Below are 16193 nucleotides of genomic sequence, written 5' to 3' on the forward strand. Positions count from 1 at the left end.
CGTGCACGGGCAACATTACCTAGTATTAGATAAAAGGAAGAAAAAAAAAACCATGTGAGCTCTACACGATGATTCATGATAATTCGACGGACCATAATATTTTAAAGTAAAGAAAATAAATCAAAATGCATGTGAAAAGATTTTTGTTGGAGGCAATCATGTGAGGGGACACAATTTGATTGCTTATTTAATATATATATATATATCAAAATAAATGACAAAAAAAAATTAGGAGCTACCTCTTTTAATATTTAAGAAAACTGAATCACAAATATTTTTTAAGTAAATTTTGGTTGGAGTGAATCTTGTTAGGTGTCACAATTTCACTGCTTCTTTAAAATATATATATATTTTTTAATTTTTTTCCATTTTAAGATGACGTAAAAATTAAAGGGAGGTCAAATTGTTAGGTTTTGTAATAATAAATATAGATAGGGACATTATATTATGGTCACGTTGTTAGGTGTCACAATTTGACTGCTTCTTATGTTTAGATGCTCAATCAAAATATATCATCATTTGATTGTCTAAATAAAATTTATTGATAAATTTAAGAGGCTATAGATATAGTGGTCAGTGGATATTTGGATCGACTTATTTTGAGTAGATTTCAACTTTTAAAATATTTTTTAGTTTTGAAAATGTATGAATAACTCAAAAAGTGTTTTAAAGCACTTTTCTAAGGACAAAAAAATACCAAAAAAGCCAAAAGTCTAAAATCAAGTATCGCCGACTTACGACTTCCAACTTTTGACTTATAAGTCACTTGAAAAAAAGCTCATCCAAACACCTCCGTATACATTGATTCTACTTATATTCTTGTTACTATATTTATTGACTCGCACAACTCCCAATGCAGCAAAACTAAAAAGCTGAGTTAAGGTGTAAACATGTTGTATTTAACTATATGTGGTATTTTTTTCCACTTTAATAAATTACTATATTTTCTATAGAATAATAAATATAAGGATATAAATCACTGTAAACTTGTCGGGTGGATTTAAACAGATCCAACAAATTCAAACTAAGATAAATAATAAAAAAAGATTTTAAAGGAACACCTTTATGGATGATATTTTTTTCATTTTTTTCAAGCCTATAATTGTTCAAACAATGAGAAAATGATTTTTAAAACAGTTATAAAGAAAAAAAAATGTGAATAATATTTTTTACGTACTTATCAAATTATAAAATTATAAATCACTTATTTTTAATATCATCTTTTTTAATATCAAAAACTTACTAATCCTCAATAGAGCGAGCTTGTTCGTAATTTATCTCAAAATTAGTAAAGAAATGTTCCTTCCATAACTAACTAGGAGTTTCAATTATGAGCTTTGGGATGCACTTTCATTTTGGTAGGAGTGTTTTCTCAAAAAAAAAAACCTTTGCGACACAAATTTGAATTAGTTAAGCTCTAATGCACAAGTACTAACTTATAATACTACTCTCTTTTGTTTCAAGTACATTCGTTTTTAATCCTTTTTAAAAAAGAACATTTCTTTCTTTTTTTTGTTTGACAATTCATTAAAATATTTTTACTAATTTCATTTTTTTCATATTTCTATGTCCTTTTGTCCTTTCTTTCTCTTAACAACTTTTCTCCTTTTCCTTTATTTTTTTTTCTTTCAAAAAATTACTTATATCTTATATAAGAGAAGTTCCACACCTCTTGGAGAGCACAAATGGACCCTTAATTTGATCAATCATCCCCTCTCTCTCTTCTTTAATTTTTCCAAGAAAAAAAAATATCAACAACAACAATAAATGGTCATGAATATAAAGAATTTCTTCAAGAAGGATTCTTCTTCTTACAACAAAGAAAAATTGTTGATACATGATGAAAAAAGAAATGGTTGTTGTATTTATTTCAACAATATTCAAGATTTTGCTAAGAAAGCAATTGAAATGGGTAAAAATGATCCAAGAAAGATCATTTTTTCATTAAAAATGGGATTTGCTTTATTTTTTGTGTCTCTTCTTATTTTCTGGAAGGAACCATTTCCAGAGATTGCTCAGTTCTCAATATGGGCAATCTTAACAGTTCTTATTATGTTTGAGTTCACCATAGGTATTAAACTTTAACATCCCTATTTAAATTATATATACTGACAGCGCAATATATTTTTTCTACTTTATCATTGTAATTTTATATGTCGAAATATACGTGTGGGCATATTAGAAATAATAGGATCTGGAACAAGATAGGAGTAGTCTTCGTGGTGGATAAGATGAGGGATACAAAATTGAGATAATTCAGATATGTGATGAGAAGAATGTATTGGTGCCCTAGTGAAGAGGATCAGAGTGATAAGTTGACTACAGTAGATATAAGGAGAGATAGAGATAAACTGGAAAAAGTCTTGGGGAGATCTGATTAAACAGGATATGGTCTATGGTCTATCTGCATCATATTGAGGGCATGACCTTAGATAACAAAAATAAGATAGTCAAGAATTAGGATAGAAGGTTAGTAGGTCGAGCGTTGTCTAGTTTCATTTTTTAATTATTGTTATTATTACTCATTTACAATCTTATACTTCGATTTTAGTATTACTTGATGTTTCATTCTTCATTGTTGCAAGTTACAACATGACATTTTTCTACTATATTCTAACTGTGACATATAAATTAAGATAACGACAGTATAAAATCTTTTATTTTTGGCAGGAGGAACACTTATTAAAGGATTTAATCGTGGTTTGGGTACATTATTTGCTGGGATGCTTGCTTTCATCTTTGCTCAATTAGCGTTATGGGCTGGAGAGTGGGAAAAAGTTGTATGGATTTTCAGTATTTTTATCGTAGGTAATTAATTAAACTTTCTAGTAGCATAGATTCTCATAAAAATTTAATTTATATACATCGTACATAATATAAAAGAACGTCAGATGAACTTATTATTATGATAAATAATCTTTTTTAATTTTTTAAGTTGTTTATATAAACATACTTATATATTTTAGTAGATTTGATAGTGTAAAAGTTGTTTGATTTCATGACTTCAATTTATCCCACATAGGAAAAAAAAGGAGGAGGAGTTTATTGGTTATATAAAAAGCTTGGAAAATGACAAACTTTCATGCTATTGATTTTTTTACTTAAATTCCTTTTCTTTATTTTTTTTTATATTCATACCGTTATTCCGAAAAATAATAATTAAACCTTTAAAATCTTCAAATAAAGTGAACTTTTTTGTTTTAGGTATAAAGCAATGATTTTTTTTTTCTGAAGAGACACCTATCTTTTCCACTAAAGACACCACTAGTTTCCCAAATAAGCACCAAATTCCAACTATTTCCGAGTTTTATATTAGTTGATCATTTTTTATTTTATACGGTGCGTAGGAAATCTTAAATAAGAAGATTTATTAATTTATCTCTAAAAAAACTTTTTGAGAATTTTATAAAAAAATGTGAACACTTTTTAAAAGAATTAATTGCATGAAAAATAAATAAAAATTAATTAATATTTCTTAATTTAATAAGGTGATCAACTAATATGGAACAGAGGGAATAGTTACTTATGATTTTTTATTTTATACGGTGCGTAGGAAATCATAAATAAGAAGATTTATTAATTTATCTCTAAAAAAACTTTTTGAGAATTTTATAAAAAAATGTGAACACTTTTTAAAAGAATTAATTGCATGAAAAATAAATAAAAATTAATTAATATTTCTTAATTTAATAAGGTGATCAACTAATATGGAACAAAGAGATCTTGTTTCAAATTTTAATATAAATTTTTGAATTCCTCTTCTTCTCTTTTTTCTATGCATTGTTTCAAAATAAAAGCTGTATCTTATGATTTGTTTCAATCTCTATGTCCACTATGTTATTGGAATTTGAGATACACTATTCCGTTTTATTTTGGAAGGAAATAATTCTATATTGATAATCGAATACTATGGTCTATGAGGAAATTAAATTAGGTTTATCGACTATCGTGTATAAGATGTTATTAATTAATACCATTTATTTATTTATTTTGCAGCATTTTGTGGAACATATTTGAAGTTATATCCAACAATGGCACCATATGAATATGGATATCGAGTATTTATTTTAACATATTGTATTCTCATTATGGCTGGAAATAGGACTGGAGGATACAATGTGGCAATTTTAACTCGTTTAGCCCTAATTGCTCTTGGTGCTTGTATTTGTTTGATTATTAATATTGGTATTTGCCCTATTTGGGCTGGTGAAGATTTGCATCGATTGGTCGTTAAGAATTTTATGGATCTTGCAACGTCTTTGGAAGGTATATGTCGATATAAAAAAAATTCACATTTCTTAAGAACGACTTATATAATACTCTCTATTTTTTTTGGTAGGTTGTATTGATGGATATTTAAATTGTGTTGAGTGTGATGAATCTACAAATCACTCGGAATATAATGGATACAAATCGGTTATAGAATCCACAAGTCGAGAGCAAACATTGGTACGTATGGATAATCATATTTAGTACTAACAAATTAAACTAGCTAGTAATGAATTATCATAAAATTATGTTAGCTATACGAATAATTTAGCAATGAAATCCAGAGTTTTGTATATAGTTACATGATTCATATATATTTGAACAGCTTGGATTTGCTATTTGGGAGCCACCTCATGGACGTTATAAAATGCACAAGAATCCATGGAGAGATTTTGTCAAATTAAGCAGTGAATTGAGGCATTGTGCATTCATGGTCATGGCATTACATGGATGCATCCAATCAAAAATTCAGGTTTTACACTCTAACTAATTGTGTTATATGTTGTTTGAATCTTCATAAATATCGCCACACTTATGTCGTACTCTTGAAAATATATTATTTTTGAAGAATCTGATGCATTCAAAATTTTCACTTAAGTGTAAGGAAGTAAACACATTACTCTAAAAAAAAGGACCTCCAAAGGTCCATTTTGATAAAAAATAATCTATTTATTTATTTATTTTTAAAAACCTGACCTCTTGAAATAGGTTTTTGATTATTTTTTAGTAGTACGAAATCAAGGAAAACTAACATTTCATGTATATACATAACAAATATTTTCACCTTATTACATACAAATAATATAATTTTCTGACAGAGTTATTCAGATGAACCTCTAGATCCCATATTGTCACATATATAATGATATTTTTTAAGGATCCAATCAACCAACACAGGGGGAAAATCAAAATATTGCTTAATTAGGTCTTACATTTTGCACCATCATCCACTTTAGATGGAGACATGAAATGAACCCAAAATAATTCTTATGTTTTAACAGGTTATTTACCATAATACTAAGATTGTCAAATTGGGATCACTATAAACAGTCACATGTTATTAGATGGACCATGTTTATATGATAAGTCTAAAAACATATAACAATCAATCATTCCTTTACAAGATTAACATGCAATTTACTGAATTATTTAGTTCATCAAACTAGAATAACTACAATTATATGTTGTCGCAGATCATCTTGAGTCGTTGTACTTTCAAAACATGGAAATAAAACTCTTAAACATTTTTGCAGGCACCACCAGATAAGAGGAAGGTTTTTCAAAATGAGCTTAAAAGAGTCGGTATCGACGCTACAAATGTTCTACGTGAGCTAGGAACAAAATTAGATAAAATGGAAGCACTAAATAGTCATGAAAATATCCTAAAAGAAGTACATGAGACAGCACAAAATCTTCAGAAAAAAATAGACAACAAGTCATATCTCTTAGTCAACTCAAAAAATTGGGAAATTGGAAAACCAAACATTATTAACAATTTTGATGATTCTTCAAATGAAAATGAAAATGGTAGTAGTGAAAATTTGCCATTAAATTTTCAATCACTTAGTGAAACATCCATTGACATAAGGGATTTGCATACTCCACAATATCCAAAAGACCAATTGGTCACAAAGTCAATGTTATTTAACAAGCAAAATCATTGGCCTTCATGTCTCTCATTACTTGATGGTGAAAAGATTGATACAATTGATGAAATTGAAACTTATTTAAGTGCTAGTGCTTTGTCTTTGGCTACTTTTGCTTCACTTCTCATTGAATTTGTTGCAAGGCTACAAAATGTGGTTGATTGTTTTGAAGAACTGAGTCAAAGGGCAGAGTTTAAAGAGCCCATTAGTGTCAAGAGTTAAAAGAATTTATCAAGTACTCCTTCGTCGTTAACTAGAAGTTTCATGTTCGAGTTTCCTTGAGTATGGAGTCGCCTTTGTTAAGGAGCACTTTACCCAAGGTGGGATTTTTCGGCGCGAATCTGAATTTAGTCGAACTCCAATGTGAATGCTGAACACCGAATGAATGGGAAAAAAAAGAATTTATCGAGTATGTTCATAATGTAATAAGTTTGTGTGATAGTAAAAAGGCAAAAATTGTCATTTGTTTTATAGTTGTGTAAGGAGGAAAGGAGTTGAATTAGAAAAATGAAATATGTATATTGATGTATATATGAGGTATTTCTTTTATCATGAATATACATATATATACTCAAGGCAAAAAAAATAAGGCTATTAGTAATATCAAATTGCCCAACTCTTATCATTAATTTTCAAGTTATGATTTGATTCTTCATTCTACATTGAGATAAAAAGAAAAATGGTTAATGAATGAGTCATAGTGCATTTGAGACTATAGTAATAAGGAGATCCTTCTTGTAAAGTTTTATACAAGATTGATAATATTATACTAGCACATTATTTTAGAAATGAAAAAGAGCCCAAAAATATTTTTAATGTATCGAAAATGACTAATAATATTCTTTATTAACCTTTTGATCGATAGATACTTTTAATATTTTTTTTCGCTCAAATGTAACCCTATATAACTAACAAACTAAGCTAATATAAATCTTGGACTTTAGTCGCATGCCCAAGGATTAAAATTACATCCCCTTATTTATTAAGAAACTCAACTCGTTTGACTCATTACTTTTTTACTTTTAACTTAAATAAGTACCATCACTTTTGTATTCGAATTAACCCCATCAGTCATTAACACTAATTAAGAGAGAAAATTATCTGGCTAATAATTAAGATTTGGAGGTCATTTGAGACTTAAAAGAGACGCTTTAACCAATTTATCAAATTTTCTCATGGTATAATTTTAATTTGTATATTGTGTTTGGTCAAAGAAACGTATGACTTAATCAAGGAGAAAAATGAAATTAATATGTTAAGAAAATGTGGAATTATTTTCATTTCCCTTATTGGCTTGATCATCTATTTATTAATTAATGTTGGATGATCATGTTCAACAAGATGTGATTTTAATTTGATTTTTGATCTATTCGAATTTAGCCCTTCTAATGAAATGTATTGTATTGCTACTCATTTCTAACATATATATCTTAGTCTTTTATTTATATTGTTCTATATTCGATTATATGCTCTCTCCTTGCTCATTTGCTTATCCTCTACCCGTTTCCTATTTGCTATATCTATTTTATTTCTTCTGCTCCACTATTTCTATAATCTTTATATATCCTGGATCATTTATTGTGCTATTGTCTTATAATTTTGTTACGTATAATTAATTTTAAGCTTTTCTTTGCTTGGTAACACAAATTATTTGATTTGGAAGCTCCGAATGAGTAGCCAACGATCTCTGAATGGTCAATACTTGATCTCTAATATATTATGACGTCGGACATTTCTCAAATAAATTTGTACGAGTTCCTATATTAGTGTAGTCCAAAAGTTATTATAAAGAAAGTAATTAAAGTTACACATGATAGAGACTATATAAAACCAAAATTTACTTATTTTTACTGTTTTAGCCAAATATGAAGTATCATGCTTTGAGCAATTTAAACGTGAAAATAATTTAGAGCGCCAAAACTTCTTACAAAATGGATTAGTAGTTAGAGTTCAAACATGTTGTCACACCATATATGTTTAAATATAAATAAACTATAAAAACTAATTTTTGTTCTTTTACTAGATGGAGAATCGAACCCTCGCCAAATGAGATGAAAGTTCAGGTAGTCAACCAACTAAACTACTAAAATCGAACCTTCACTTTTTTGTTAATTTAAAAGTGGGCTTGTTTATTTGCTTGCCTAATAGGCCCAATTGGTTTTACCCATCTTCAAGCCCAAGTTATCTTGTTGGGCTTAAATGAAAAGCGACCCATCTAAACATTACATTGTCATTTCATCAGTAGGCAAATATCTCTCTTTTCCATCTCTAACTCTTTCTCACTCTCTCTCTAGATTTTGACGAAATTCAAGCTCGAATCTCAGGCGAACGGCGGCAAAATTTCCACCGGTAACGATCTATTTTCCTCCTCTCCGGGAAGATTTCTTATCTTTTTGCATAAAGAGAAAAAATATGCATTAAATAATCGATTTTTCTTTTGCAATACTGTGTTTGTGGAGCTTAATTGGTTCAATTTGGAACAAGCTGTTCACCTCTTTCTAGTTTCAGTTATTTTTAGCTTAAATATTTGATTCCTAGGCGGTATTTGTTTTTGTATATTTTCTGATTGGAATTCGCTAGGGATTTTGTTTAGATCTCAGATTTGGAGGTATGTTATGTTAGTAAATTGAGCGTTCCATTCGATTATTTTCCTGTTTTATGCGCTGGATTTGTTTTGGATCTGGCTGGTTAGATGAAAATTTGTGATTTTTCGGGGAGATTTAGGGTCGGATGCTTTTGTAGTTTTGTTGTAATTGTTTCTCGATTCACATTTTGGAATTGTTTGATTGAAAGTTTGGTATTTGCAGCTCTAACAGAATCTCGAGAGGATGGCAATGGTAGATGAGCCATTGTACCCGATAGCTGTGTTAATAGATGAACTTAAGAATGATGATATCCAATTGCGGTTGAATTCTATTAGGAGGCTATCAACTATTGCACGTGCACTTGGTGAGGAAAGAACCAGAAAGGAGTTGATCCCCTTTTTGAGTGAAAACAATGACGACGATGATGAAGTTTTGCTTGCAATGGCAGAAGAGTTGGGCGTGTTTATTCCTTATGTTGGAGGTGTGGAGCATGCTCATGTTCTTCTCCCACCTCTAGAGACCCTTTGTACAGTTGAGGAGACCTGTGTGAGGGATAAAGCTGTGGAGTCATTGTGTAGAATTGGATCCCAGATGAGGGAGAGTGATTTAGTTGATTGGTTCGTCCCGCTTGTGAAGGTTTGACTATGACTATTACCATTGTTTGCTCCTTATTATTCATCATTATGACATCATGGTAGTTACACAAACATACAAAGACCTTTTATTCGCTTGCAATCCCTAATATAATTCTAACGTGTGAAACTCTGAACTTCACCCATATATGTTTTTATCTTTTCACTTGCAATCCCTAATATAATTCTAGTCTGTGCAATTCTGAACATCACTCGTATATATGTTTTTTATCTTTTACTTAACATCATGGTTCGTGATTTGTCAAATGTTTATACATCTTCCTATTCTCTCCAATCACTAGAGGCTAGCAGCTGGTGAATGGTTCACAGCAAGGGTTTCTGCATGTGGGCTCTTTCATATTGCTTACTCAAGTGCCCCAGAAATGTTGAAAACAGAACTTCGGTCTATTTACAGCCAATTGTGTCAAGACGACATGCCTATGGTGCGAAGGTCGGCTGCTACAAACTTGGGGAAGTTTGCTGCTACAGTTGAATCTGCTTACCTGAAGAGTGACATCATGTCAATATTTGATGATCTTACACATGATGGTAATATTTTCAGTTATAATTAGCAACTTATGACTAGAGAGGGTCTATCCAAATATTTCTCTTAATAAAGATTTCTAAGTTAGTGTTACTTCATGAAGTTGTTGGCTTTTAAGTTGATGTTACTTCATATAGCCTATTACTTATAGAAATAAAATGGTTATTTTTGGTTAAATGTGAAGTTTCATTAGGATGCGTTTTAGTGTGACGGATTGTCGGTTTTCTAGTGTTTTATTCTCAAAACATCTTTTTGTTGGCTTATCTAATGTCTTCTGATTCCAGATCAGGATTCTGTGCGATTATTAGCTGTTGAGGGCTGTGCCGCACTTGGCAAGCTGTTGGAGCCTCAGGACTGTGTGGCACATATCCTGCCTGTCATTGTCAACTTCTCTCAGGTACTCTCTAGTTTGTATTTGGACTTTGGAGTCATGCTGTCCTGGCTCACACAGATCCTTGCACCTTGCACCTTGCACCATGATTTATATTCTTTTGTTCACTTAAAAAAAAAATTAATTCCATCATGTAACAACTTCTTGTTGTTGGATGATTGAGCTACCAGTGAAATACTAGCAACTTAACTTCCTAATAGTTGTCATCTTTCATCTAAATAAATATAGTTGTCATATCTTCTTGTATTTCTGTTTAATTATGCACATTAGGCGTGCCCTTTGATCTAGAGTGTTGTTTCTCCACACAAAGATATAGCCTTTAAGTTCTCTGAATGTTTCCGATGTATGTGACATGGAAAAGAACCTTGTATTCAAATCCTAGCCACTCTCTTCATATGAAGCTTTTAGGTAGTAGCATAGGGTTAGACTGGGTGAGCGGTGTATTGCTTACTGTTTTTTCACAAACTAGCAGAGTAGGGGAATGAGAAAAGAAACGTGGATGAATGGCTTGAGTAGGCTTGTTTAGGTGAAGCCTTTATTGCTAAATTTTGGTGGTTGGAAAGTCACTTTGTTAAGTTAGAGTGAATTTGTTGCAAAATAAGCTTTACAGGATAAATGTTATATGATGGGTCTTCATTACAGTCTTTGAACATTTTTTCTTGGTTTACAGTATGAACATGTACCAATAAGTCTTAGCATAGTAACACTTATCAAAATATGATTCCGGAAAACACTTTGTGCACTTGCCTACATTTGCTAGCGGAAATTACAGTTGTAGGAGTAAAATTTAGGTTAAAAAGGGCTAAACTGAAGGATTAAACCTTTCAGTGATCCATTATATTGGTTTACCCTTGATAAAAAAAACTTACTGTAGATCTTATTATTAAAGTTCTGTGATAATATTGGGTGCTATTATAGTACGATCCTCTCTGTCTCGAAGAATTTACCTACTTTGGAAGGAAATTTCATTTGTTCATAATTGTGCATGTTTTTTTTCTGCTAATAACCAGGACAAGTCTTGGCGCGTTCGATACATGGTTGCTAACCAGTTGTACGAACTATGTGAAGCTGTAGGGCCTGAGCCCACTAGGTACTTTCTCAACTTAAATATGTGATACTTTGTGAATATTTACCATATAATGTCCATCTATGGAGTCCATATTGTACCGGATTCTTATCATTTTTTGGTTGTTTTCAGTTAATTTTAATCTGTAAACAGCCACAATAACAACAAAAAACCCAGTGAAATCCCACAAAGTGGGGAATTTTAATCTGTAAATTGGGAATATATTGTTGTCAGTGTAATTCATAGGTTTACCTGATATTTTGAACCTTCCACATAATTGGATAGACATATACTTTTGTACGTCTATTACGCTCTATTCGTTGACCTAAATGTCTTCCTCTGAAGTGGATCTGGTGGAATGAAGTGATGAGTCGCTATTACAAGGGAACCCACAGCCACTATCCTTCGGGTGTGCCAGTTACATTTAGAGTCTTGTTGTCAAAACTCATTAGTTTGGCTCCCAACTTGGTTGACAAGTTCCGTAATTCGGGCAATGTGGACCCTGCCCCCCACCATACGAAAAAAAGAAAAAGACAGAAAAAACTAATGCCTGCCGAGTTTTGTTGGCCAAGTGGGTCTAACAAGAACACTTCTTTTTTCATGAATACTTTTTTCACCTTTTTGATAGTAGTTTGTCAATGAATAAGGGAAGGGCAAATGACTGAGGAGCTCCATGATATCAATTAGTGGTAGTTTAGGAACGTATGGGTTTTCTTTAGACCGAGGATTTTTCTATAATTGATGCATCATTGTTAAAGTAAAAGTTAATTTTGAAAACATGCAATATACTCCAGTCTCTGAAAAGTTCTATTCATCACACATTGGGCTGTTGAGTCATAATGTCTAATCAGTAGAGGAATATGCTGTTCATACCCTGTTCATACTTCTCTATGTTTCTGCCAATGAATCATGCTCTCTTCACCAAGCTGTTTATTTTGGAAAATTCAAAATCTTCGCTGTTAGATGTCTGATTGTGTCTTACCATGGTTTAGGACGGATTTGGTGCCTGCCTATGTCCGTTTGCTTCGAGATAATGAAGCTGAAGTTCGCATAGCTGCTGCAGGAAAAGTCACCAAATTCTGCAGGATTCTTAGTCCCGAGCTTGCTATTCAGCATATTCTTCCCTGTGTGAAGGTATATGCCCGATATATTTGCTGTTTAGGAGCTTCATTTTGCATTTTTGGTTCCTATTGATCCTCTAATATGTATTTTGCATTTGATAAATGTATAGGAATTATCATCAGACTCTTCACAACATGTCAGATCTGCTTTGGCTTCCGTTATAATGGGGATGGCTCCTGTTTTGGGAAAGGTGAGGTGCATTAGTTTCTAGATGAGGAAAACATTGGTAATGCGTTTTTAATGATATAGATGGTATATGCATTGTTGGATGGTCCGGAATTTACTGTGGTACGTCATATACTAATGCTATGAGTTGCTGAAGATAATCTCTATCTTGGGAAAGCTTTTCACATCATGCAATGCACATCCGTGTGATTGAAGCATTAAGATTTACCTATGAAATAATTTGACTTCTATTTGTGCATTTGCAGGAGGCAACCATTGAACATCTTCTTCCAATATTTCTTTCCCTTCTGAAGGACGAGTTTCCCGATGTGCGCCTGAACATCATTAGCAAGCTTGATCAAGTCAATCAGGTTGGTGAACGATTCACACATTTTTCCTGTGGCCTGCAATTAATTATGAGACTAGTGAACTTTTTGCTGCTTGATTTTGGAACTGGTATGCCATATGTTGTGATGTGTATTTTAGTGATGCACAGACCCTAAAATAAAGAAAGCAATCAAAATCCTTTAACATACTGAACTCTATCTGGTATACCCTTTTTTTTTGTTCCCTAGTATTTCTTAGTGTTATCCTAGTATGGTGTTTAGTGTGTTCCGATTATCGCACTATCTGCTGTTACTTGCTGTATTTTCCTCATTCTCCTTCTTGTACCTGGATTTGCTGCACTTGAGCCTTTTACTCTTGTAAATAAAATTTGACATCAAGGATCTTCTTGTTTAGTCGCTGTCTTTAGCTGCTTGCACTTTGCATTGGTTCCTAGCACTCTGCAACTTTCAATTATTTATTTATTAATTAATTAGTATTATTTTTAGTTTGATTTTACTTCTTTCTTAACTCTCAATTTCTCTAAATGTTACAGGTGATTGGAATTGATTTATTGTCTCAATCTCTGTTGCCAGCTATTGTTGAGCTGGCAGAGGACAGGCATTGGCGAGTCCGTCTTGCAATAATAGAATACATACCTCTATTGGCAAGTCAATTGGGCATAGGATTTTTTGATGATAAGCTGGGTGCTCTTTGCATGCAATGGTTACAGGACAAGGTTGGTATTCGATAATCTGGCTGTTAGATATTCATATAAAATTGATGAAGCATAAAACTTTGATCTTGGTGCATGAGAAGCTTCATTGAAAACTTATTTCTATCTTTCTCAGTCCATCTCTTCCACTTTCTTTCTTATTGCAAGTGGAAAACGAGTTGGGACATTTTCTGGAGTGGAATTTCACCAACTTTTCCGCGATAGTTACTTTACATTTTTTTTGTTATCTGTTGATGAATGTGAGAAGGCAATTTGCTTTTATCAATAAGTTGATGGGACAATATCTCTGCCACTGATATCTTCTTTGCTGATTCTTTGATGCAGGTTTATTCAATTAGAGATGCTGCTGCTAATAACTTGAAGCGTCTTGCAGAAGAATTTGGTCCAGAGTGGGCAATGCAGCATATAATTCCTCAGGTTTGCTTGACGTGTGATAATTTGAATTGATAATTCTCCTCCATGATATCTTTTAAAAAAACAAACAAGTTCAGTGAGTCATATGGGATATAGCTTCTCTTACTACATGAAGTTGATGGGACCAAGGTGCACGCGTAGGGGAGAAGGGTGGGGTCGATAACTATTATGATAGTTTTGAAACGTATGTATCTTCGCCCCAAAATTCTTAAATAAATCTGCATTGCCCTTCTCTGACCTCGAGACACTCATGGTGGATATAGTCAATCATAAGCTGATTTCCATCCATGTTCTCCTGCTAACTGGAGAGGTGAAAACTGAAGATTTCAGGAAAAGAATTAGTGGTGCACTTGTTTTTCCTTCTTAGGAAGTTTACCTCTTAGGCTGAGAACTAGAGAAGGAAAATAATTCTCCATGGCCTCATAGAGTTTCTAAGCTCCAGCTTTTGCCATGATCAATTCCAATTTTGTTCTCTCTCTCAGTTAGAAATGTCTTATTTTGCAGGTCTTGGATATGACTACCAGTCCACATTATTTGTATCGAATGACTATTCTTAGATCAATTTCATTGCTTGCACCAGTAATGGGTTCTGAGATAACTTGTTCTAAGTTGCTGCCTGTGGTTGTTACTGCTACAAAGGATAGGTGATTTTTCCTTCCCAGTGTTTAACTGGTTTTGTACCTCAAGTCCTTGAACTAATCAAAAGTTTTATCTAATTCCAGAGTGCCCAACATTAAATTTAATGTGGCAAAGGTGTTGCAATCCCTTATACCTATTGTTGACAACTCGGTGAGAATCCTCTCCTCATTTCTTGTTTCTTGGTTTGCTTATACTTGGTTTGTTTTGGGAAATGACTGAGCTTTTTCTACAAAGTTTTGCTCTTTTTTGACAATGCGGATGAGATCATAAGGAAGTGTTCTCAAAAAGCTAAGATTCCAAAGCTTCTCTGATAGTTTTTCTATAATCTAACTGTCCGTGGTAATTCCAATTGTGTAGGTGGTGGAGAAAACCATTCGGCCCAGTTTAGTAGAGCTAGCTGAAGACCCTGATGTCGATGTTCGCTTTTATGCCAATCAAGCACTCCAGTCGATCGATAACGTCATGATGTCAGGTTAGAGAAAGCTAAACATTGTCAGGTGAGAGTAGTACAAATCTCTCTTCTAATCCCTCTTCGGTAGTCGTGCTCACACGAAGAAGCAAAAGGGGAAAGGTGTACAATGTAAAATGCATCGTGTTGAGCTTGGAGTCGTATATTGTTGTTACTAATTCTTTTGTAGGATTCGGCATTCAAGATGCTGTGACACTAATGAAGACCTGAGTGTTTTTTCATGTAAAGCTGCTGCCATACTTTACTATTTGGATCTGCTAAGCTCAATTTGTATTTGTTTTTGTTAGTGTACTTTTTGAGGTTTGAAATTACAACATTTTAGCTGTGTTACTCTAAGCAAACAAATTTGTCGTTATATTAGTGTTTGCATTTCTTAGCCTAAAAATGTTTGTGCACTGTCCCCCCACATCCCACCCCGTTGTAATTTTTACTTTACATCGAATCACCTTATTGAGGATTAGTGTTTTAAATGAGGTTAATAATGTGTATTGGTTAGCTTAGGTTAACTGATTACAGTTTATATGGAGAAGCTTGCTATTTATTTGTCAACATTTTGGAAACAACCTCTTTATTCCTCAAGTTAGGGGTAAGGTTTGTGTACACACTACTCTCACCAGACTCCATTTGGGGTATGCATGTTGTTGAGAATAAAACATAATCATAATCGAGATTTTTTTTGAAGATCGTTGATTTAACATGATGTTTAAGAATTTTTTTTTTTTTTGAATTTTGTGATTTTAAACTAAAGAATGTATCAAAATATCTTTTAATCTTGTGATATTGACCTGTTTTTTTTTTTTAAAATAAATAAATTGAAATGAATGAATTATTTATTTTGTCAAAAACTGTTTGGTAATGTCTTTTTCGTTGTACTAAGTGGGTATCCTCATTATAGGGCAGTTCTTGGCCTTACATTTTACTTACCACCAAACTCATTTTTCTTAGTATATATTTGAATTAAATTTTGTAGTAATTGCTACCCTCAAAATAGGGCACTTTTTGACCTTACATTTTACTTACCACCAAACTCATTTCTTTCTTAATATATTTGAATTAAATTGTCTTAAATCTTATGCTACGATCACCAGGAGTGTGACTAAAGGTGGTTAATCTGTTTATTTATTAGACATGTAGTCCAAATTGGTTAATTATCAAATGTATTATGGAGATATTTTTTCTTTCCAAATATTA

The 16193-nt window shown here is 32.3% G+C and overlaps 2 protein-coding genes across 2 annotated transcripts; both read left to right on the forward strand.

Moving 5' to 3' along the window:
- The first annotated feature begins 1692 nt into the window (after positions 1-1692).
- LOC125829850 (aluminum-activated malate transporter 9-like) lies at positions 1693-6158 on the forward strand. Its single transcript, XM_049509056.1, has 6 exons — positions 1693-2071; positions 2671-2808; positions 3997-4266; positions 4340-4449; positions 4595-4741; positions 5523-6158. Exons 1-6 carry the CDS (start codon positions 1768-1770, stop codon positions 6135-6137), a joined length of 1584 nt encoding a protein of 527 aa, XP_049365013.1. The 5' UTR covers positions 1693-1767; the 3' UTR covers positions 6138-6158.
- Positions 6159-8137: 1979 nt separating this feature from the next.
- LOC125829847 (serine/threonine-protein phosphatase 2A 65 kDa regulatory subunit A beta isoform) lies at positions 8138-15343 on the forward strand. The gene is made up of 13 exons (XM_049509053.1): positions 8138-8264; positions 8723-9136; positions 9435-9681; positions 9961-10073; positions 11078-11157; positions 12126-12267; positions 12365-12445; positions 12687-12791; positions 13301-13483; positions 13805-13897; positions 14399-14538; positions 14617-14683; positions 14891-15343. Exons 2-13 carry the CDS (start codon positions 8744-8746, stop codon positions 15008-15010), a joined length of 1764 nt encoding a protein of 587 aa, XP_049365010.1. The 5' UTR covers positions 8138-8264; positions 8723-8743; the 3' UTR covers positions 15011-15343.
- Positions 15344-16193: the final 850 nt, after the last annotated feature.

Source organism: Solanum verrucosum, unplaced genomic scaffold (genome assembly GCF_900185275.1).
Source record: "Solanum verrucosum unplaced genomic scaffold, falcon-dt-bn FXZP01000008.1, whole genome shotgun sequence".
NCBI lineage: Eukaryota > Viridiplantae > Streptophyta > Magnoliopsida > Solanales > Solanaceae > Solanum > Solanum verrucosum.

What these genes read in the sequence shown, in the direction of transcription:
- LOC125829850 (XM_049509056.1), top strand. Translation starts at nt 1,768, where the DNA reads ATGGTCATGAATATAAAGAATTTCTTCAAGAAGGATTCTTCTTCTTAC. An exon ending in TTTCAGTATTTTTATCGTAG is followed by an intron (nt 2,809 to 3,996) that starts GTAATTAATTAA and finishes TTTATTTTGCAG; the next exon opens with CATTTTGTGGAACATATTTG. An exon ending in GCATCCAATCAAAAATTCAG is followed by an intron (nt 4,742 to 5,522) that starts GTTTTACACTCT and finishes ACATTTTTGCAG; the next exon opens with GCACCACCAGATAAGAGGAA.
- LOC125829847 (XM_049509053.1), top strand. Translation starts at nt 8,744, where the DNA reads ATGGCAATGGTAGATGAGCCATTGTACCCGATAGCTGTGTTAATAGAT. An exon ending in TCATTGTCAACTTCTCTCAG is followed by an intron (nt 10,074 to 11,077) that starts GTACTCTCTAGT and finishes GCTAATAACCAG; the next exon opens with GACAAGTCTTGGCGCGTTCG. An exon ending in TACCTATTGTTGACAACTCG is followed by an intron (nt 14,684 to 14,890) that starts GTGAGAATCCTC and finishes CCAATTGTGTAG; the next exon opens with GTGGTGGAGAAAACCATTCG.